At 55.1% G+C, this 21,276-nt stretch overlaps 2 protein-coding genes across 9 annotated transcripts; one reads left to right on the top strand and one right to left on the bottom strand.

The window, feature by feature from the left end:
* The first annotated feature begins 1,714 nt into the window (after window positions 1–1,714).
* Window positions 1,715–8,420, top strand: CIB3 (calcium and integrin binding family member 3). Of its 4 annotated transcripts, XR_006199739.1 has the most exons (7): window positions 1,715–1,911; window positions 2,116–2,150; window positions 3,843–3,954; window positions 5,383–5,530; window positions 6,502–6,899; window positions 7,178–7,518; window positions 7,898–7,967. XR_006199739.1 is itself a non-coding variant. In XM_042928782.1 (6 exons), exons 1-6 carry the CDS (start codon window positions 1,774–1,776, stop codon window positions 8,018–8,020), a joined length of 642 nt encoding a protein of 213 aa, XP_042784716.1. In that variant the 5' UTR covers window positions 1,715–1,773; the 3' UTR covers window positions 8,021–8,420. The 4 variants fall into 4 exon arrangements, 2 of the variants coding, with proteins under 2 accessions (XP_042784716.1, XP_042784715.1); XR_006199740.1 differs by lacking the exon at window positions 7,178–7,518 and having other exon boundaries at window positions 7,898–7,963; XM_042928782.1 differs by lacking the exon at window positions 7,178–7,518 and having other exon boundaries at window positions 6,502–6,587; window positions 7,898–8,420.
* Window positions 8,417–21,013, bottom strand: HSH2D (hematopoietic SH2 domain containing). Of its 5 annotated transcripts, XR_006199738.1 has the most exons (8): window positions 18,418–21,013; window positions 17,676–17,789; window positions 15,659–15,804; window positions 14,138–14,227; window positions 12,958–13,123; window positions 12,381–12,515; window positions 9,121–10,144; window positions 8,417–9,031 (listed from the first exon to the last, which is right to left on the bottom strand). XR_006199738.1 is itself a non-coding variant. In XM_042928773.1 (7 exons), the coding sequence occupies exons 3-7, from the start codon at window positions 15,781–15,783 to the stop codon at window positions 9,578–9,580; spliced, it is 1,083 nt and encodes a 360-aa protein (XP_042784707.1). In that variant the 5' UTR covers window positions 15,784–15,804; window positions 17,676–17,789; window positions 18,418–21,013; the 3' UTR covers window positions 8,417–9,577. The 5 variants fall into 5 exon arrangements, 4 of the variants coding, with proteins under 4 accessions (XP_042784707.1, XP_042784708.1, XP_042784709.1 ...); XM_042928773.1 differs by having other exon boundaries at window positions 8,417–10,144; XM_042928774.1 differs by having other exon boundaries at window positions 8,417–10,144; window positions 12,958–13,134; window positions 15,718–15,804.
* Between the last annotated feature and the right edge of the window lie 263 nt (window positions 21,014–21,276).

Raw genomic sequence — 21,276 nt, 5'->3', positions numbered from 1 at the left:
GCTTACTCTATATCTTCTTTGCCATTTGTATATCTTCTTTGGAGAGATGTCTGCCCAAATCCTTTACCTGTTTTGTTTTGTTTTAATAGACTTTATTTTTAGAGCAGTTTTAGGTTCACCATGAAATGGAGCAGAAGGTACAGGCATTTCCCATATACTCCTGGCCCCTGCACATTAACAGCCTCCCCACTGTGAACATCCCCCACCAGAGTGGTCCACTCGTTACAAGCAATGAACTTACAGTGACACATCATATCATTCAAAGTGTACACGAGGCTTCACTCTTGGTGTTGTATATTCTATGGTTGTGGACAAATGTATAATGACATACATCCACCATTACAGTATCATACAGAGTTGATTCACTGCTGTAAAAATCCTCTGTGTTCCATCTATTACTACCCCCATCCCCAACCATCTTTGCCCATTTTTTGATCTGGGCTATTTGTCCTTTTATTGTAGACTTGTTAGAGTTCTTTATATATTGTGGTGACTAGTCCCTTATCAGATATATGATTTGCAAGTATTTTCTCCATGCTGTGGGCATGAACAGGTTTTTGTGTGCCCGTAGATTTTCATCTCCCTTGGGTAACTACTCAGGAGTGGGATTTCTGAATCATGGGGTAAGGGCATGTTTAATGTCTAAGAAAGCTCTCCATTTTCTGGAGCGGCTGTACCATTTTGCATCACCACCAGCAATTAATGACTTCCAGTTGTTCCACACCCTCGTCAACACTTGATATTGTCAGGTTTTTAAAAAAAAAATCATCCTCAGGGGGTCTTTAAAGCCTTATCATAGTCCCATTCTACCAGGTGGCTTCACACACTGGGACCGAAGAGAGTTGATGACGCTAGGAAGAACTGTGATGGTCCAGGCCAGGGAGAGTGTGGGGGGGTGGGGTTGGAGGGAGGAGATCCAAGAGCAGTTCAGGGAGGCTGGGCTGTGGAGCTAGAAAAGGCTGAGCAGGAGAAGAAAGTGGAGAGACAGGCGAGACCCAGAGAAAGAAGAGCATGGAGCACCAGGCGAAGGGCTTTTGACGCCCAGGTGTTCTGCCCAAGAGGATTCTGGGTCCTAATACGGTTGGCAGCTGCTACTTTGTATTTACCCATTGAGGATGCATGGTGATTATTAGCATACTAAGGGCTCTGACAAGTCCGGCAAAGAAAGAAGTCTCTTTGGTATTATTTAACCAATTGTTTCTCAAACTTACACCTTGGATCACTTTTCTTGAGCCATAACATCATCATCATCATCATCATCATCACCATCATCATCATCTCCAAGCACATCTTGGGACCTCATTTAGCTTGGTCACCCAATTATGCTCCCAGTGCCTAAAACTGGCTTCTAACCAACGGTCAAAAGAAATTGTTTTGATTGCATTAATGATATTAGATCTTCAGAATGACTCTATGAGTTAGGTACTGATACATCTCCCCTCTTACAAACGAGGCTTAGAGAGGTCAGGTGACTTGTCCAAGGCCACACAACTAGTGGGTGGAGAGCTAGTATTTGAGCTGGGGTGTGCCTGCAGTCTTTCCATCAGGCTGCCTGTCTCTGGAAGGCGTCCCATGCCCCCAGCCTCACCCAGTGGGGGCAGACGTGCTCTGCTGCTCTGTGACCTCCTACACAGTCCTTCTCGTCCTGGTGGCCATGGACATACTCAGGCTGTTGCCCAGAGAGCTGGGTTGTAACTTGATCTCCCCCAGGCTGGGGGTGACGGGGCGGGTGGGCAGGTGACAGCCAGGGCAGGGAGATTTGCCCAGACGCTGATGTGCAGCAGCCTGGCAACCCGTGTGGCCCCGAGGAGACCAGGGGCTTTGGGAGCTTGTTCCAGAGCCCTGACAGCGGCCTTCACCATGGGCAACAAGCAGACAGTCTTCACTCATGAGCAGCTGGAAGCATATCAGGTAGGGGTGATGCGCTGGGCCCTCGGCAGGTTTGGCAGCCTTGATTTCTTGGCCTGAGGAATGGGGACAGCATCATCTGTCTTGGGTGTGCGGTCGGCAAGGGTTCCTGGTACAGATCGGCGTGCAGAGAGGGGGTGCAGTGGGAGGGACAGGAAGGGGGCCCGTGAGGCAGGCTCTGGGCCAAGCCAATATCTCTCTCCGCAGGACTGCACCTTCTTCACAAGAAAGGAAATCATGAGGTCAGTCTGGGGGAAAGGGAGGAAGACCTGGAAATAACTTTCTATCTGTTGCTGGGTGATATTTGCAACTGGGCGGGATGGGGTGCTTTATGGTGGTTAAAGCGTGAAGGGAGGGATTGCAGCCGTGGTCCGTGGGTGGAGGCGGGGATGGGGAGGCTGAGAAGCCACATCTTGTCATACTGTCACGGCCGCTAGGCTGGTTAGCTTGGGCTTTTCCCAAGGGTGATGGGGAGCCACGGAGGGTATGTGAGCAGGGGTGGGGGGCAGGGGCTGGTACGAATCAGCATGTCAGAAAGATGCTAGAAAGATGTCAGAAGGCGTGTTAGAAAGATCCCGCTGAGGCCAGGGTGAAGAGCCTGGCACTGGAGGTTGGGAACCTGGGGGCAGAGTCCAGAGTCGGCTCTGGGCTGTGAAGGTAAATCAATGTACGGGTGTGTGTGTGGGGGGGGGGTGGCCTGAGGCTGCTGCATTTCCCTGGCGTGAACGAGAGGGGTTGGCGGGTACCCCACATGACCGCTCAGCCCATGGAGCCATTGTCCAGAGGCCCCAACCCATGAACTCGGAGCGGTGAAACCCTAGCCGGCCGGGGTTCAGATACAGAGTGATCGGGGCCAAGGCCCCAATTGTGTGGGCACCAGATATCCATTATTGATGGGCACACCTTTCACCAGTGAGCCCCATTGTCTGGGCGAGGACAGCTCGCAGGGTCACCCTGGCCATCACGATCAGATTACCCATGGGGAAACTGAGGCTCGCACGGGGGCGGCCCACTCCAGCTCTGCAAGACGGGCAGAGCTGCAAGGGCTGTGAGGGCTGGCGTCTCGCCTGCCCTAAGCTTCTTGTTTGTCAGCAGAATAACTGGGGCTCAGAGGGGAAAGCGGAATGCTCGAGGCCATACAGAAACCGGGCTGTTCCTGAGGGGACCCAGACAGGGAACGGGCGCTCCAGATACCCCCTCCTTGAGTTCCTAGCCATCGTATGACCCAGGGGCTCCCGTCTCTCCCCGGAAACAAACCCTAGCAGCTTGGGGGGCCTCTGGCTCATCAAGGATGGTCTCCACAAGGCTGCTGCTCGTGGCGCCCCCAGTGGAGACAGGGCGTCAGCAGGTGAGGACATTGGAGTGGACAGCTGGCCTCACAATCCAGGCAGTGCGGTGGCATTTGCTGTTTTGCAAAATGCCTTTCACGCATTAAAAAAAAAAAACAAAAACAAAACCCTGAATATTGGCCTTTTGTCTCGGCTCTGCCCCGTTTAGGAGACCCTCCCGTTATGGAGGGAGAGAAGCAAAATGTGAGGACGGGGGTCTTTAGAGGCAGAGTCTTGCCGACAATGGGATGATACCCAGAGATTCATAGACTCGCTCAGGTTCTCTGAATGCCTGATGTGCTGTCCCTCTTGCCATCCCCCTCTGCCTAGGAATGAGCCCCTACGCGTTCTTCAAAGCCCAGTGTCAGCGTCCCCACTCCAGTCTCCCCTAGCTCTGGGGCCCTCTCTCCACTGTGGCCCTGTCCCCAGCGGGGAGAAGTGCCTGTGTTCGGCTCTGTGTGCTTGAGGACTGGGCTCAGAGCGGATGACTCTTGGGGACCCAGGGTCCTCCAGTGGGTAGTGGGCAGGTGCACGAGTGAGACAGAAGGGACACGTCCTCCCCAGCCCCTCTCCCAGCCCTTTCCGATGTTTCCCTCCCCACACCAGGCTTTTCTATCGCTACCAGGACCTGGCTCCCCAGCTTGTCCCCCTCGACTATACCAGCTGTCCTGATGTGAAGGTGCCCTACGAGCTTATCGGCAGCATGCCTGAGCTGAAGGTACACCGAGGCCAGGGGGCAGGCGGGGGAAAAATAACAGGTCCCCTGCCCCACTCCTACGAAGTGGATGCATTTTGCAGATGAAGAAACTGAGGTTCAGAGAGGTTAAGACACTTGGTCAGTGTCACACAGCTAGGATGTGAGAGAGACAGGATTCAGAACCTGGGCTGTCGGAACGATGAAATGAGATGAGGCAGGTAAAGGGTGTGGCACGGGGCCTTACAGCGTGGCGGGGACTCAGGGGATGTCCTTCCTGCTTTGCATAGCAGGAGCCATTAAAAACGTAGGTTCTTCTCAGCTGGATGTTTGTCACATAGTTTGTGGTGCTGAAGGGGACTCGTGGGGTGAGTGACTGAATAGAGAGGATCTTATCATAAGGGACAGAAACCTCATTCAAGAAAGACAAAATCTTGGGGCGCCTGGGTGGCTCTGTCAGTTAGGGGTCGGGACTTCTGCTCAGGTCACGATTTCACAGTCTGTGAGTTCGAGCCCCACGCTGGGCTTTGCACCGGCAGTGTGGAGCCTGCTTGGGATTCTCTCTCTCCTTCTCTTTCTTTGCCTCTCCCCCACTGTACTCTCTCTCTCAAAAATAAATGAATGAACTTAAAAAAAAAAAAAAAAAAAAAGGACGGGGCGCCTGGGTGGCTCAGTCGGTTAAACGTCCGACTTCGGCTCAGGCCATGATCTCGCGGTTCGTGAGTTCAAGCCCTGTGTTGGGCTCTGTGCTGACAGCTCAGAGCCTGGAGCCTGTTTCGGATTCTGTGTCTCCCTCTCTCTCTCTGACCCTCCCCTGTTCATGCTCTGTCTCTCTCTGTCTCAAAAATAAATAAACGTTTAAAAAAAAAATTTAAGAAAAAAGGACAAAATCTATTGGATCACGTGAGCAAAAACTCCAGGGGTAGAGCTGGCACCAGGTATGGCTGGAACCAGGGTCTCGACATGCTCAGGAATCTCCTTCCATCTCTCAGTGCCTCCCAGGAAGAGCTTTCAGTCTCAGGCAGCTTACCCACTTGAGATAGTGAGGGAAGTCCCAGTGGTCGCAGATTTCCTCCCGTCAGCTCTGCAACCAACAGAAGGCAGGGACCTCCATCCCCGTCTTTCAGAAAACATCCCAGGGCAGCCTCTGATTGGCCAGCTTGGGTCACCCTGCCTACTCCAGAGCCAATCAGGCTCTCCTAGTGGATGGTGATCTCTGATTGGCCTCACTTGGGTCATGTGGCTGTGTCTGGAGCCGGAAGGGTGGTCAAGGCCACCCAGACCTCAGGGGCAGAGAGAAGAGTTACCTGAAGTCCTCTCCTGGGTCCGTGAGAGGGAGGAAGTCTTGGTGGGGAGGTCCTTGAAGGTTTCAGGAAGGTGGGTGCTGAGAGCGATTCCACCTGGGGCCCTGAGACCCTGGTCAGGGATGGCCACCCTGCTTCCTGTCCCCAGGACAACCCATTCCGCCAGAGGATTGCCCAGGTGTTCTCTGACGATGGGGACGGCCACATGACCTTGGACAACTTCCTGGACATGTTTTCCGTGATGAGTGAAATGGCTCCCCGTGACCTCAAAGCCTACTATGCTTTCAAAATTTATGGTGCGTGCAGGGCCCGGGGGTGGCGGAGCGTGGGGGTGGGGAGTGGGAACAGACCAGGGCTCCAGCCGGGGGCTGTGCCTGCCACCACAGGGCTTCGAGGCTGTGCATGGCCCCGTCCTGCCCCACCTTGGTACCTGCTGACCTCACGCCCTTACTCCTTTCCAGCCACGCTGGCCTCACTTTTCCTCCAACACACCAAACTCGGTCTCCCTCTGGGCCTTTGCCTCTGCTGTTCCCTCTGCCTGGAACACCTTTCCCTTGACTCTTTCTTACCTTGAAGTCTAGGTCAAAAGCAGCCTCTGCCCCACATCCTATTTCTCTCTCAGCATGAAGCAGTGCTTCTTAACTTCTTGTTCATAATCTGTTCATTTCTCTTTTTTTAAATTGTATTTATATATTTGGAGAGAGAGAGAGAGAGAGAGAGAGAGGGAGAGAGAGAGACAGTGGGAGAGGGGCAAAGAGTGAGGGGGAGAGAGAGAGTCCCAAGCCGACTCTGCACTGTCAGCGCAGAGCCCGCTGTGGGGCTCAGTCTCACGAACTGTGAGATCGGGACCTGAGCCAAGATCAAGAATCGACCGCTTAACTGAGGGAGCCACCAGGCACCCCTGTAATCTGTTGTTCATTTCTTACTGACTTCTCTCTGATGAGACCCAAGGGCCGCAGCCGTAACTGTTTTCTTCCCCGTCTGTCTCGCACGCCCGGCACATAGTAGGTGCTCAATAAAAGCTTGTTGGTTGGAGGGAAATTTATCACAGTGCCTAGAACATAGGAGGCACTTCCTCGATACTTGTTGAGTGAGTGAATGGCCTCCCCGCAGGTCCCTGCCCAATATTCTAAAGCAAGACTCCAGCTATTGCCCCAGGGTCCTGGGTTCCCTCTGCTGCCTCAGTTTCCTCCTCTGTAACGTGGGGACAAGAGGCCTGCCGCCAGATGAGCCCCCACCCTACGTCCCCGTCCATCCTGCGGCACAGACTTCAACGACGACGGCTACATCTGCGCGTGGGACCTCGAGCAGACGGTGACCAAGCTGACGCGGGGGGAGCTGAGCACCGAGGAGGTGAGCCTGGTGTGCGAGAAGGTGCTGGGCGAGGCCGATGGGGATCACGATGGGCGGCTCTCCCTGGAAGACTTCCAGAACATGATCCTGCGGGCACCCGACTTCCTCAGGTGACCTTCCTGGCGATTTCCACGTCTGAGAGGGGCTCTTACAGAACTAGTGCCCAGACCCCGTCGGTGAAAGTTCCTCCATTCGCTCATCTGTCATCTCAGAGAGCATTCCCAGCCTCCCTGGCCTCAGTCCCTGCATCTTTAAAATGGGGATAATCGGGGACCCCTTGGGCACGCCCCGTGGGCGGACGCAGCTCTTTGGGTGAATGGAACATGGCCGGTCTTCAACCCTCACTTTTCTGAACATTTTGCAGCGGGCAGAGGGTACAACTGTGCTTGGCAGTCCTGGGCGGAATCACAGCCCCCACCGGAGGGCTGATAGCGAGTGAATACAGGGGACGGCCAGCCACCTGTTTTTGTACCTCCCGTGAGCTAAGAATGGCTTTTACATGTTTTCAGTGGCGGGGGAAAGATTAAGGAATAGTAACACTGCATGACACGTGACAGGGATATGAGGTTCAAACTTCCGTGTCCATCAAGGGTCTTACTGGCGCACAGCCACGCCTGAATGTGTACGTACCGTCTCCGGCCGCTTTCTAACTACGAGACCCAGCTGAGCCGTTGCGCAGAGCTGGAAATATCACCTATGTGGCTCTTGACAGAAGAAGTTGGCTGACCCCTGGGTCAGCGCACGGAAAGATTTTAGAGCCGTGCCTGGAACACAGCAGGTGCTCAATGTGTGCTGTGGTTGCTGTTGCGGCTGTTATCATGGGCGGTGTCCTTACGTGCGCAGAGGGCCCCCTTCCTCTACCTGGAGAAGCGCGGTTGGTATCTTAGCGGAGACGCGGATAATGGCAACTGAATGAGCCCTACCACGGACGGTACCCCTGTGTGACAGCTCCCTGTGCATTCGCCCCCTTAGCCCTCATTACAGCCCCGTGCGGGAGGGATGGCTATTATCCCCATTTTACGGAGGGGTAAACTGAAGCCCAGGAAGGCACAGCCACTCACTCAGAGTCCCATAGCAAGTCTGGGGCGGAGCCGGGATGTAAACTGATCCAAAGAGATATGCTTTCAGCCCCTGTGGGAGCTGGGGGTGGGGGTGGGGGGGCGTGGCCTGGGGTTTTTGAGAGGATCCGTCTCCCCCCTTCCATGGCTCCTTGCCTATCTCAGGGACTTCCGGCGGGAGAGTCTGGGGGAACGATGGGGGAGGGTAACCCTTCGCCTGATGACACTGACCCTGTATCTCTTTGCACCCAGCACCTTCCACATCCGCATCTGAGGGCACCGTGGAGAAGCCGGGTCAGAGGAGGCCGGCGTGACCCGTCACTCCACTGTGGAATCCGGCCTCCCCGGGTTCTGGGAATAAACACACGGCACTGAGTCACATCTGCTTGGAGGATGTATTTTGCACCTTAAACCTGCCGGATGGGAGACAGGAAGCCTGAGATCTCACCTCTGCCCTCATTGTGTGCCCCCAGGTGTGGCTACGCCCTCTGTGGGCCTCGATCTCCCCATTTACACAGGAAAGGGGCCGACTTCTAGCTCTCTGTCCGCTGTGAGGGCCGGAAGCGCCGGGTAGTCGTGAGTCTCGGTGGACAGGGACCAGATGTGGAGGTCAGGTCCACGCGATCTCACCCCAGGGCCGCCCAACGTGGACCCCTTCCCCCAACCTCTCAAGTCCCCTCTCCCCTCCCGGTCCTGCAGTTTCTCAAGGGGACCAAAGCTTTAACTCCTTGCCGATTAGAACTGCCAGAGGAGGCCTCGGGCGGGGGGGGGGGGGGGGGGGGGGCGCGGCAGCAACGTCATTCACTAAGGCTGGCACCGTACTTTACAGTTTACGAGGCACCTGTCTCTCTGCCATTGCACTGGCTGCCTATGACATCCCAGCAGGGCTGACCGAGAAGCAGTCACCCTTCATTCAGGGAACAGAGTGATCTGCCCAAGGCCACACCTCAAGTTGTCTGCAAAGGCAGCCTTGAACCCAGGCCCACCTGTGCCCAGATCCCAGACACCTACGCTTTGCAGATTTGAGAAGCCCCACACTCATGCCACTTGTGGTCGCCCTGGGGCCCCATCGATAGCCCCAGTCAGTCCAAAGAGTGCTCATTCCTGCAATCAAGACTCGCCCCCAGGGACCTTCCACGTGCATCGTTTCCAGACCCCACTCCCACTCTCCAACCTCCACCTACTAAGCACCTTGCGTGAGCCGAAGTCTCAGCTTTCTTGTGCATCCTGCTGGTTCATCCTGAGAACGAGGGACTGCTTGCGCCTCTCCCCATTTTCCAGATGAGCCCGCAGGCCCAGAGAGGTCTAGTGACTTGCCAGAGGTCACACAGCCCTGTGACCTGGGACTTCCTCGCCAGCAGCCACAACCCCGGGCTTCCTCTCCTCCTTTAAAGGAAAGAGGCTCGTAAGCTTCCCCCGGAGCTGATGTCGATGTCGGGGTGTGCACTGTGGGCCGAGCCCTCTGCAAGTCTCACCTCCTGCATCGGCAGGGAACCCCAGGAGGAAGGAGTGAGCAGCTCCATTCACAGGCGAGGACGTACTTGGAATTGAGCCACGTGCAGGGGACGTGGGGAAGGGGCGCCACCTGACCAGGTTTCCAATCCAGGCGCTGACACCCTGAAGCTGGGTGACCTTGGCCACGCCTGTCCTCCTCTCGGACCCTTAGTCTCCTCTTTAAAGTGTGCAGCTTGAGCCTACCTGCTGGGTCTGCTTAGGGGTGTAAAAGAAATCATGAACTTGGCACCTACTGTGCCCCCGGCTGTAACTGATAATTACTATTCGAGTAACCAGGTCACCCCACTGGCAACGGCAGGGCTGGACCCAAGCAATGTCTTTATTACATTTTCAGGTTCCTGCGGGCTGGTGGGCGGACAACCAGGGGTCCGGTGTGAGCAGCCCCTGCAGCAAGGGTCCCAGAGCCAGGGCAAAGCTCTAACAGTACCCAGGGGCAAAGGGTGGCGGCGTGAGGTACTCTTCAGGGAGCCAGTCCCTCTGGGCTTCTGCCAACCCTTCTGTCTCCGGTTTGGATGCTTTTGAGGACAGGGCCCTCATTACCACTCGGTGCCAACTCCTGACCCTCGGGGTCACCTTGCTCCCGCTGGCCAATCTTGAGGCCTTCCCGGAGGGGTCACCTCCGTCTCTCAGATCCTGGGACTGTGCGGGACTTGTGAGGGACGTGGCCGCAAAGCGGGCTGTGGAGACGTCGTCTTCCCAGTGTGTGTCACCTGGCCTGGCCCCTGAGCTGTGTGCCAGTGCCGGTGGCCCAGCATTCCAGAGCGAAGACAAGTTCACAGGTGCCGAGTGGGGTTTCAGCTGCTGCTGGACCCTCTTGCCCGTCTCGGGAAGCATCCTGAAGTTTCTCCAGAGTTTCTGGCAGGCCTCCTCAAGGGGGGCTCTCGGGGGGCAGGAGGAAGTGGCCTCCTCCTTGGGGTCTCTGCTTGTCTTTGCCGATGGCCTCCTTCCCTTTGGCCGATGGAGCAGGATGGGCCTTCCTGAGGTCTGAAACCAAGCGCAGGTGAGACCTGGGGCCATCCCGCCCGCCAAACCTCTGAATCTGCCCTGGAGGTTGGGACACGGGTCCCACTCAGGCATCTTGGGGCTGAGAAGGACCCCAGGTGAACCCCAAGCCTGACCCCACGCCCCATCCCTCCCATCCCCGTAACCAGCTTCACTATCCCCCCCTCCAGGGATTGGCAAACTTTTGTCATAAAGGGCCAGAGGACAAACGTTTTCAGGTTCATTGGTCATACGGCCTCTGTCTCATTCCCCAGCTCTGCTGTCGCGGAGCAAAGCGGCCAGGGATAGCACATCGACCAGAACGTGTGCCCGCGCTCCAGGAAAACCGTATGGACGTGGAAATTTGGCTTTCGTCCGACTTTCACGAAATAATATCGCACGAGATATTACTTTGGGTTTTCATTGTTTCAACACTCTTCGAAAACGTGAAAGCCACGCTCAGCTCGTGGGCACCGGGACGCAGGGCCATACGGAAACTGGCCAGATGTGGTCCTCGGGCCCTAGTTTGCTGACCCCTGATCTACCCGGCTGTTCAGGCCAAAACCAGGTGACGTTTGTGGCAGATGGCCGACAGCGCCGCATCCGTATCCCTCTGCCCTGGGCACGCAGGCGCCCCCAGCTCCGCTCCCAAATGCCAGCAGTGGGGACTCTGCTTGGGGTCGTTCCTTGGCCACACCGGCAGGCCACAAGTGCCAGAGAATTCAACTCTCCCAGGAACAGCGCTTGACCAGTGGCTACTGGAAGCTGGGGGATCAATGCCCCAGCTCCTCACCCCTAGGGTGGGATAACTGAAGTGCGCAGTTCCGCGCAGGGTCCCAGACTTCCCTGGGAGACTGAGCCCTGGTTGCCTACAGGGGAACCTGTTCGCTAAGACGCCCTCCATTGGCTCCCCCCGTGGTACGTCCTGGGATCACCTCCCAAACAATGGAGGGCCCAGGGACTCAAACCACGACAACGTCCAGCTTCTCCTCTCCCTCCCCCTCCAAGCCATCGGCAAGCTCCCTTCCAAAATGTCCCAAATATCTTCTTGTTCCACCCCTAGAGATCTTTTTCCGGTCCCTCCCACCTGGACGGTCCCTGCCTCCTTCCTGCCACCTCTACCGTTGCCCCCAGGCACCCCCTTCTGCAGCTGGCAGCCACAGGCTCTCCCATGGCGGGTCCCCCTGCACACCTGGAATAGAAGAACCCCATGTCCTCACCCTGGCCCCGAGGTCCTGCGTGATTGTCTCCTCCTGATCCTGGCCCCTTACTTCCCGGTGACCTCCTCTGCACTCACCGCGCTCCATCCGCACACTGGCTTTTGTTGTTCTTTTGTTTTCCAAACATACAGAGCCTCAGGACCTTTGCATGTGCTCTCTTCCCTGCCTGAAACACCCTCCCTGCATCTCTGTGTGTGGCTGACTCCTCCTTATCCTGCATGTCCCAGCCCTATGCCATCTCCTCTGGGAGGTCTTCCCTGACTGCTCCCTTCACGCTTTAGCCCCACACCCGCTGATGTTCATCGCACTGGCCTGTTTGATTTCCACTGCTGCTGGAACTTCCCTGCTGTGTGGGGGGTTAGGGGCTCCTGAAGGTCCAATCAGCCCTGAGGAGATGGGATTTGTTCATTTCTTCATTCACCTACTCCACAGATTCATTAGTGGAGCACTTAGGCATATGCACGAGACAGGGTGGACAAGCCAGCCAGCCAGATTCCCAGGTCTCTCAGAGCTCACAGTCTGATAGGGAAGGCAGACAGGAAACATGAAAGCCAACAAATAAACAAGACATTGTATATCGTGAGGAGCGCTCCGCAGTGCGTAAACAGGGTGATGGGATGGCAAATGCAGAGAGGATTACTTTCAGCCTGGAGCTGGGGAGGGAGACACTTGAGGAATTGAAGAAAGAAGCTGGGCATAGGAAATCTGGGGGCAGAGCGCACACAGCATGTGCAAAGGCCCTGGGGTGGGTGCCACCAACATGTGCAAAGGTCTTGGGGTGGGACCAGCACATGCGAAGGCCCCGGGGTTAGCTTGATGTGTCTGAACAGCAGCAGGGATAGCAGAGGGGCTGGAACTGGGCCGGGATTTTAGTTGCAGGGTCCTGCAAAATCACCGGAAGCTTCTTTAGTTGGAGCTATAGGATCTAATTGTCGCCCTAGAAAGTCTCCTCTGGTAGCTGTTGGCCACCGCTGCTCCTGCCCCTCCCGCGTGGGAGATGCCAGCTTTCCGTCACATACCTCCTCAGGTGCAACCGTGGAGCAGGAGGAAGGGTTCTGATGTTTGCTGGGGCCATGGGTGGGGGTGGGGACTTCCTCAGTCAACGCATTGGAGTAAAGGAAGAGATCCTTATAATCCACGTTCGCTGGATCCTTCTGCGGGGCAGAGGGGACTTGCAGCTCCGCCCCAAGGAGGGGGACGCGGTGGTCCCGGACAAACTGGGGGTGGTGGGCTCAGGAGCTGCCTTGCCCACGGCCCCGGTCAGGAAGCATGCCCCTCCCACGCTGGCTTTTGAGGGCTACACCCCTCTACCCCCACCATAAGCCTTATAGGGAAATACTCTTTTCCTATAGATCGGCCAAGGTTATACCCCTCACCACCCGCACATGAGCCCTTGGAAAAATTAGCTTGGGGAGCTGCGGGGGGTGGGGTGCGGGCAGGGTACAAGGCAGGAGGGGTGGGGCCGTGGGAGGACAGGGACCACGAGAGTGACAGAAACACAAGAGGCTGGATGGGATGAGTGGGAATGAATCTGGGGGGCTTGGCCCCAGCAGGGGGCGGGGGGCGGCTATGACCCACGGGGGTCGCAACCCTCACCTGCCCACAGGGCTGTGTCAGCAGGTCCCCGTGTGGCCGCATAGGCCGCTGCTGGTGGAAGGTGACCAGGGCGTGCAGCGAGGCATGGACCCTCTCCTCCCCAGGGATCATGAAGCTCCCATCGTCCAACAGCTTCACCATGAAGTGGCGGCAGCAGCTTTGGGCCCTGCGGAGACACTGCTGGGGCTGGAAAATTCCGTTCCTCCTCATTCCGTCCCCGTCTCCCAGCCCTCGAGCCGCCAGCACCAACGGTTCAGGCTCCCATTAGCCTTCTGTGCTTTTTAGCCATGTGACACTCGGTAAGTGACTAACCACACCATGCCTCAGTTTCCCCATCTATAACCTGGGGCTACCAAGGCTAACCTCAGGGGTTCTTACAAAAGCGGAATAAGCTACTGCAGACAAAAGCTTAGCTTTGGTGCCTGGCTAGGGTCACATGATCAACAGAAATGATAATGAAAATTTGAATCAGGCCCCAGGCTAAGGCTGTATGCCTGGCACACAGCAGGTGCTTGATAAATGCTCTGTTAATGAATGGATGCACTTATTAACGGCCCACTATGTGCTTACTATATCATATTTAATTTTCGCATTGAGACTCTGAATTGATTTTAGCATTCCTATATTAGAGATGAGGATTTTGAGGGAAGCACAGATAGGTTGAGTAACTCGTCCTAGGTCACACAGCCAAGCCTTTGACTGTGTGACTCGGGCCCTAAGCTTTTCTCCCTGTGGGCCACTCTGTTGTGGGGCCATTGGATTTTTTATTCCTCTGGCCTAGAATCCTTTTGAAAAGTAGTCTGTGCGGCTGAATCTTCTGAGATGCCATATCAGCTTTTGAGGCCTTAAGGAGCTGGACTGCCCTGAGTTTCCCTAACACGTCCCTCTGGGTGGAGTCAGACAGTTGCCAGGTAGATGGGGGTGGGGGTGGGGGGCTGGTTAGGCGAGGGCAGTAGCCACTCTTGGGCTCCCAGCAGCCCCTGTTTTCAGACACACAGGCTCAGTTACCACCAAGCCCCCGTATGCTGGTTACAGCCAGACCTGCAGCTGCTCACTGCAGCCAGAGCTGGCCAGAATTTTTCACCAGTTGCTCTCTGAGACGTCGTGGCATGAAGCTTCCCCCTCCAAGGAAGCCCGGGAGCCCTCCTGCCCCCTCCCTCGTCCCTTGCCCAGGCCTTACTTGTAGGACAGCGTGTAGCCCACGTGGCTGTGACTGACCCTGATGAGAAAAGATCCCAGCGGCTGTGACTCCAGCAAACTCTCGGCATCCCTGGAAGAACACACACAGGAGGGAGACGACTGTGACCCAGCTGTCCCGCGTACCGGCCAGACTCCTGGTGCACCTGTCATCCCGGTACTGAACAAACCTAAAATCGTGTTTTCTTCTCAGCTGTTTCAGACCTTGGGACGTTCAGGGGCGGGGGTGTTCCCAGCTGTGGCGGAAGGCCTCTGATGACCTTGACCCCAGGACAGACTTGCTCCCATCCCCCACAGCCCCTGCCTGCCTTCCCAATGCCTAAAATACCCCCCCGAAGGCATCTTTGGGTGGATCAAGGTGTTGTAGGTGACAATGCCTGTTCTCCTGTTCTCCGACGCGTTGGAATTCAGACCCCAGCTCTGCTGCTCATCAGCCGTGTGGCACCTGACATCAGTCCCTTTCGGACCTTCAGCTCCCTCAAGGGGAAAGTAAAACCCTCACTCCCAGGACTGACGGGAGAGCAGATCAAATGCGTGCAACACAAGCGTGAGAACTGCTCACCAAATGCTATGATTATTACTCCTATTATCTGGGGATCACAGACAGGAAGGTGGCCTTCTACGGGACAAGCTGGGGAGCCTATGAACCCGAGCTAATCCTGACTACGGGTAGCTACTGAGCACTTGAAATGTGGCTGGTCCGAATCAAGATGTCCGTTCAGCCTACGACACCAGATTTTGAGCACTTAGTACAAAATAAAGGAGTGCTTACTAAATTATCAATGAGTTCTGAGTACTCCTATTGAAATGATACTGGGTGGAATAAAAGATAGGATCAAAACGAATGCCACCTGTTTCTTTTTACTTCTTTTGCTCTAGCTACTAAAAGCTTTAAAATTACAACATGTGGCTCACATTGTATCCCTCCTGGCACACCCCAGACCTCAGAGACAATGCCTGCTTCGTCCTCTCGGTGGCTTTCACAATGTTCTCTCAATTTCCCACACGCCAAGGGAGGCCATACGCAGTCTTTTCTCCGTTCATTTGGAACCAAGTGGGTGACTAATGAGGTGAGTTTGTTCATGGCCTCAGAAGGCAGCCCAGTGTGGAAAGTCCAGAACTCTGTCCGGTGTGGACATGCTGCTCATGTCCCTGATGCATTGAGAGAGAGCAGCTGTTTGGGGGCCCTGTGTGAAGAAGGATTCTGAGGCTGCATCCTGCCAGCGTTGCTTGGTGATGCCTGGCCTTGGGGGAGGAGTGCCTGGCAGTGCTGGGGTGGTGGGCACTTGTGGAGAGAAAGCTGAGGTCCAGAGATGGGAAGTAACTTGCCCTGGTCACCCAGTGAGTCCACAGAAGAGGCAGGGTTCAAGCGTCAAGGGCCTGAGGGCTCTTTTTTTACTCTCTTAACACCCGGAGCAGAGCTGAGCCCAGAATCCTGCAGAAAACCCACCCAGGCAAGGAAAGAGGGTGAAGGGCAGGGTAGAAGGTACGGATGTGTCCTCACTCTCTCGAGATGGCACCATGGAACCATGCAGGGACCCCTCCTTGGGTCAGCTGGCCCACCTGCGTCTGCACGAACCAGTCCAGTCGTGGGGGCAATGGCGGGGGCAGCTTTCCGGCTTCGTTCATGGCTTCCTGGGGAGCAGTTACCTGGCAGCAGGAGAGAGAAGAGAGAGTCACGCCTGGTCCACCCCCCATACTTTGCTCTATTACAGTTCTTGGTGCCTCCTCCTTTGACAAGTCCTCTAGCTGGCCAGGGCAAGGGGCTTGTGTTTCTTTCTTTCTTCCTTTTTTAAATTTTTTTTTTAAGTTTATTTATTTTTGACAGAGACAGAGAGAGACAGAGCATGAGCAGGGGAGGGGCAGACAGAGAGGGAGACACAGAATCCGAAGCAGGCTCCAGGCTCCGAGCTGTCAGCACAGAGCCCGACATGGGGCTCGAACCCACAGACTGTGAGATCATGACCCGAGCTGAAGTTGGATGCTCAACTGACTGAGCCACTCAGGCGCCCCGAGTTCTTAACAGTTTTAAGCTCAAGGTAACACCAGACTTTGTGAGCCAATGACAAGGAGAAAAATAATAGTACCGATTTACAAAAGAGTATCAAATCAATGCAAAACCAGTAATGGGGTCAAGCCCTCCTGGATGGTCTGCTCATGACCCTTTATGCTCAGCCTTAACCGTGTCCCTAACTTGGCCCACCCCTCCACCCTGGCCCTATCTAATGTTTTAATATTTCAGAAGGTCGTTGTTACTATTTCCAGAGGGTGGGGGCATATTGACTAACTCTGTCAATATTGACTTTCTTCCACCTGAAGACAGATGCTGAGACTGCCCTCCAAGGGGAGGCCCAAAGAATTCTGGGACAAGTAAAATTAAAGAGAACTATTAAGAAAACATTTAATAGGGGTGCCTGGGTGGCTCAGTCGGTTAAGTGTCTGGACTTCGCCTCATGGTTCGTGGATTGGAGCCCCGCATCAGGCTCTGTGCTGATGGCTCAGAGCCTGGAGCCTGCTTTGGGTTCTTTGTCTCCCTCTCTCTTTGCCCCTCCCCTGCTGTGCTCTGCTTCTCTCTGTCAAAAATAAATAAACATTGAAAAAAAAACAGAAGAAGAAAGCATTTAATAAAGCAGGGTGACAAAGCAATTAAGAACCTGGAATCAGAGCCAGATAGCCTGGGCTCAAGCCCCAGCTCCCCAACTTAGCTGCTGTGTGACCTTGGGTAAGTCACTTAACACCTCTGTGCCTTTATTTTCATCTGTAGCTTGGGGACATGATATTTAGCTGGGAAAGTACAGGTGGTACAGAACTAAGCACTGGATGTATATAATAAATATTCATGAATCCAGTAATGGCTAGCATGGGGTTATGTACATAGGTTTGTTCTTTTTTCTACCCGGGAGAACTCCTACATATCCTTTAAGACCCAGCAAAAATATCCCCTCCTCCAGGCAGCTTTCCTGTCTCTTCTCTTAGTTAAAGCCCTGGCACCCTTCTCTGTCTCCCACTTTCTCCTCTGCTCCTACCTAAGCTTTGCCTCCTGGAGCTCAAGTGTCTGTGTTCAGTGGAAGCCTTGACAGTTGGCTTTTCTTTCTCTAACGCGAGTGCCTGACTTAAGCTTTGACTGCTAAGTCATCGGCTTTAACTCAATGAAGTCTATCTGGGATAAACACATTGCCAGCCACAGAACTAGATAAAGAGCCAGGATGCTCCCTGTCTCCCCTTCCACCACCACGTCCCCACCACCAGGCTCCTTTATTTTAAAGATCCTGGTTGATTTAGGTAACTGGTCATTGGGTCGCTTTTTATTTTCCCTTCTTTTCTTTCTTTCTTTCTTTCTTTCTTTCTTTCTTTCTTTCTTTCTTTCTTTCTTTCTCTCTCTTCCCACGCTTTAAATTCTCTTATGTTTTAAATTCACCAATAGGGGGTGAGCCCCAGAAACCCTTGGCCCCTCCCTCGCCCCCAATACAAGCAGAGCTCCAGGCACATGTGTGCTGGCTTTCTGTCTACTGGCTACTCACCTGCTTATCTTGTATGCTCCGGGGCTGGCAAGCAATAGATTTTCTTTCTTCAGAGTTTCCAGAGGGTTCTTGCTGATGTGCAGCTTGTGGTCATAACCACAGGGGTCCATCCAGCTGTAATTGGTTTGGCAAGGGGAGATATGTGTGGTTAGCTCAGGAGGCCTAGGTGAGCGCCCCCAAGGCTGAGACTTGCACAAAGCATTGTGTCTGGCTCTGTCTCCCCCCATATTAAGGGCCTCTAGGGACGGGGCCCAGGGCTAGCTTCTTTCAGATTTTTCTGGGTCCCCAGCACTACCTGGCGCTGGGCAGGGACAGTGAGGGGGCAGGGTGTTTGCTGAGGAATAACTGTCTAGGGCTGAATGAATCTGCACTAAGTTTCAAGCTCCTGACCCTGGCATTGGGGCTCCCCTATCTCCTTGCCCCCGTATTACAGCCCTAAGGACATCCTCGCTCTACTCAAAACTGACCAAGCTCTCTTCCCCTCCACGCCTTCACCCATGCTGTTCCCCTGCCAGGAAAGCCCTTTTTCCAGCTCCATTGTTCAAAGGAAACTGAAAATTCCTCCCGCTTTTCTGGTCTCTGCCAGCCCTGTCCCTCCTTCTGGCCCCACCTGGGCCCCATGCTCTGTCTTCTAGAGGTCTGGGATGGGGCTGAGGCTCTTGGGGTCCCGGGCTCGCCCGGCAGGGGGCAGGCACAGAAGTGGGCACGTGGCCGGCTGAGGGATCCCCACCCGGGCACGTACCTGGGAGACCCCTGGGCAGCCGAGGCTCTCACTCTCGCTGTGCAGGGAGCCTGCAGGAACCTCGGTTTCGGTTCAGGGTCTGCACGTCAGCGGGGGTGGGGCTGCTGCCCCCAGGCTGTTCCTGTTTCCTTAAGCAGGTGAGCCCCAGGGGCGGGACCAGGACAAACCTGGTCGCAAGTGCTGTCTGCAGTCCACAGAACTGCTGAGCTGCAGGTGGAGGGAGGCCCCTGCTCTGTGAAGACCGTGACCAGCCTTTATTGAGTACCTACTGTGTGCCAGATCCTCGGGGGACAGAGAGGTGATCCCAAGAGGTGCAAGCCCCACCCTCCTGGCTTCCAGAATCTAGCGAGCAATGAAGAATAAGAAATTAATTGCTAATGTCTCAGAGCAGACAGCCTGCTGGAAGGGGGAACGGGAGTTGCAAGAACCTCAGAGGGGGCTTCGGTGATCGGGAGGAAGTGGCACTTAGGGACAGAGAGGAGTTCACTTGATTGCGGGGGTGCAAAAAGAGAGGGCTCTAGGAGGAGGCTCTGAGGCAGCGTCAGGCCTGGACAGGCTGGGGCCACATTGTGCCGTCCTCTGTAATGAAACAAAGCACCGTCTCTAAACTGGTGTTTTATGACCGTGTTGGCACTGAGACCCAGAGAGTCCAGCCTGGGTTCGTTATCATATGCTCACTATTATCGTATTCATTTTTTTTTCCCTTCTGATTTTAAAACACCGCAACGGTCTGGGGAGCCCTACACACAATGTGGGCCCTGCGTGGAGGAAATAGCGCTGAACGGGTCAGGCAGCCCCGGATGTGTGCTACAGCTCCTTCCCCGGCACATGGGCAAAACCACTTCCTTCTCCTCTTTCAGGCAGAAAGGGGCTGAGCTGGGGGCCTCTCCTCGGGCCCATCGCCCTGGTCCAGGGTCAGTGGCCTCCCCACCTCGTGCCCCAGGGGTGGAGGTGGGGGTGGGGGGGCAAGCGCCTGTCCTAGAGGCGCTGTCACTTTAAAAAGCCTGGCCATGGGGGTCTCATTTGCACGAAGTTCAGTCTCCAGAAACGGGGCCAGCTGAGGCCCCACCACAGAAGGCTCCATTCTGATTACCCTGACCTGCTCGGGGCGTGTGGTCTTACACACACTAAAGGCCTCCCCTGAGCATGTCACAACAGAATCAACCCCCAGCCCTTGGTGACCACAGTCCTCAAAACCGTGAACGGGCAGGTGGCCCCTAGAGCGACTTCCAGGAAAGGACCAGCCAGCCACGAGATATGGGGCTGGGACTCCAAGGCCCCTTCCTCTCTTGTGCCACATTCTGGGCTTTTCACTCGAGGCCCCAGCTGGTGAGTAGGACTTCCATGGGCCCATGTGGGGTGGCTCTCTGGGTAGGGACCACAGTGCCTTCTCAGCCCTGGGGACATGCGGGGGTGGGACAGCCAGGCTCTGCCAATGCTGAGCTTTCTGTGTTTTCAACCGTTCTGTTCGTCCCACAATGCTTTCATTCTATTTGTTAATTCATTCTCTCCACAAACATTGGCTAAGCCCCAACTGTGGGCACCGTGCTAGATGCTAAGGATGGAGAAGACAAGACAGGCACTGTCCCTGCCCTGCCGGAGCCCACAGTCCACGGGGAGACGGTTGTTGCGCAAGTCCACATGCAGGCCGGGCTTGCACAAGTGGGAACAGCAAGGGCAAAGGCCCCGTGGCAGGAAGAAACCGGGCACGCCCGCGGAACAGACAACAGTTGAGGTGTCCAAAGAGCGGACATAACCGGATGTCCATCAACGGAGGACTAGATTAAAACACCGTGGACCATCCTCTCCACGGATTGTTATTCGGCCGTGCCAAGCAGTCTTCACATGTGCTACATGATGGATCTAGAAAACTATGCTGAGTGAGAGAAGCCAGACACAAAAGGCCACGTCGCGTACGATCCCGTTTATATGGAGTGTCCAGAACAGGCCAATCCAGAGACAGAAAGACTAATGGTTGCCAGAAGGCTGGAGGAGGGGGTCTGGGGAGTGACAGCTCATGGGGACCGAGTGAGGAGAATGTGTTAAAATGGACCGCAGGGAGGGTGGCACATCGCTGTGAATACGCTGAAAGCCGCTGAATTGCACTTCGGTGGGTGGACGGTTCGGTGGGTGGATTAGATCTCAATAAAGCCGTTATTAAAAAAAAAAAAAAGAAAAAAGTCGAGGAGCCATCTCTCCCCGTCTGCCACTGCATCAAAGCTCCTCTCTCAGCCAAAGGCCGGGTCTAAGGCAGGACGGAGGTTCCGGGACCCCAGCCTGACTCGGCGGCGGGGGGGGCAACAGGTGCAGACATGGAGCATCATGGGGCAAATACAGCTCAGAGCCGTGAGCTATTTACGTGACTTGTGCCCCGTTAAGAGACGAGATGCGAAAAACAGAAGTGGGTTCTGCTCTCGGGGAGCAAAACAAATAGCGATGCTAATAATAACGATGATGAGCACGATGCTGACAGCAGCCGATCCCTCAGTGACAGGTGTCTATCCCAGGCTGAGATGCGCCATCCAGAGAGAGAGGGAGCGTGAGAATCCCAAGCAGGCTCCGTGCCATCAGTGCAGAGCCTGATCTGGGGCTTGACCACACAAACCGCGAGATGACGACCTGAGCCGAAATAAAGGGTCGGGCGGTTTGCCGGATGAGCCACCCAGGCGCCCCCAGGCCTGTCTTTCAAATTAACGGGCATCCTGAGGACCCCGGACCCAACACCTGGCCACAGCTGCGTACCTGCAGGGAACGTGTGGACATAAAAATCCGTTAACGCTGATCTAGTCCAATCTATGATTTTACTGATGAAATTAAAACTAAGGAAAGAACTAAGATAAGCTGTAAAAAAAAAAAAAA

This window comes from Panthera leo, chromosome A2 (assembly GCF_018350215.1).
Source record: "Panthera leo isolate Ple1 chromosome A2, P.leo_Ple1_pat1.1, whole genome shotgun sequence".
NCBI lineage: Eukaryota > Metazoa > Chordata > Mammalia > Carnivora > Felidae > Panthera > Panthera leo.
The sequence above is the reverse complement of the archived record's forward strand: the minus strand, read 5'-3'. Positions and strand labels throughout refer to the sequence as shown.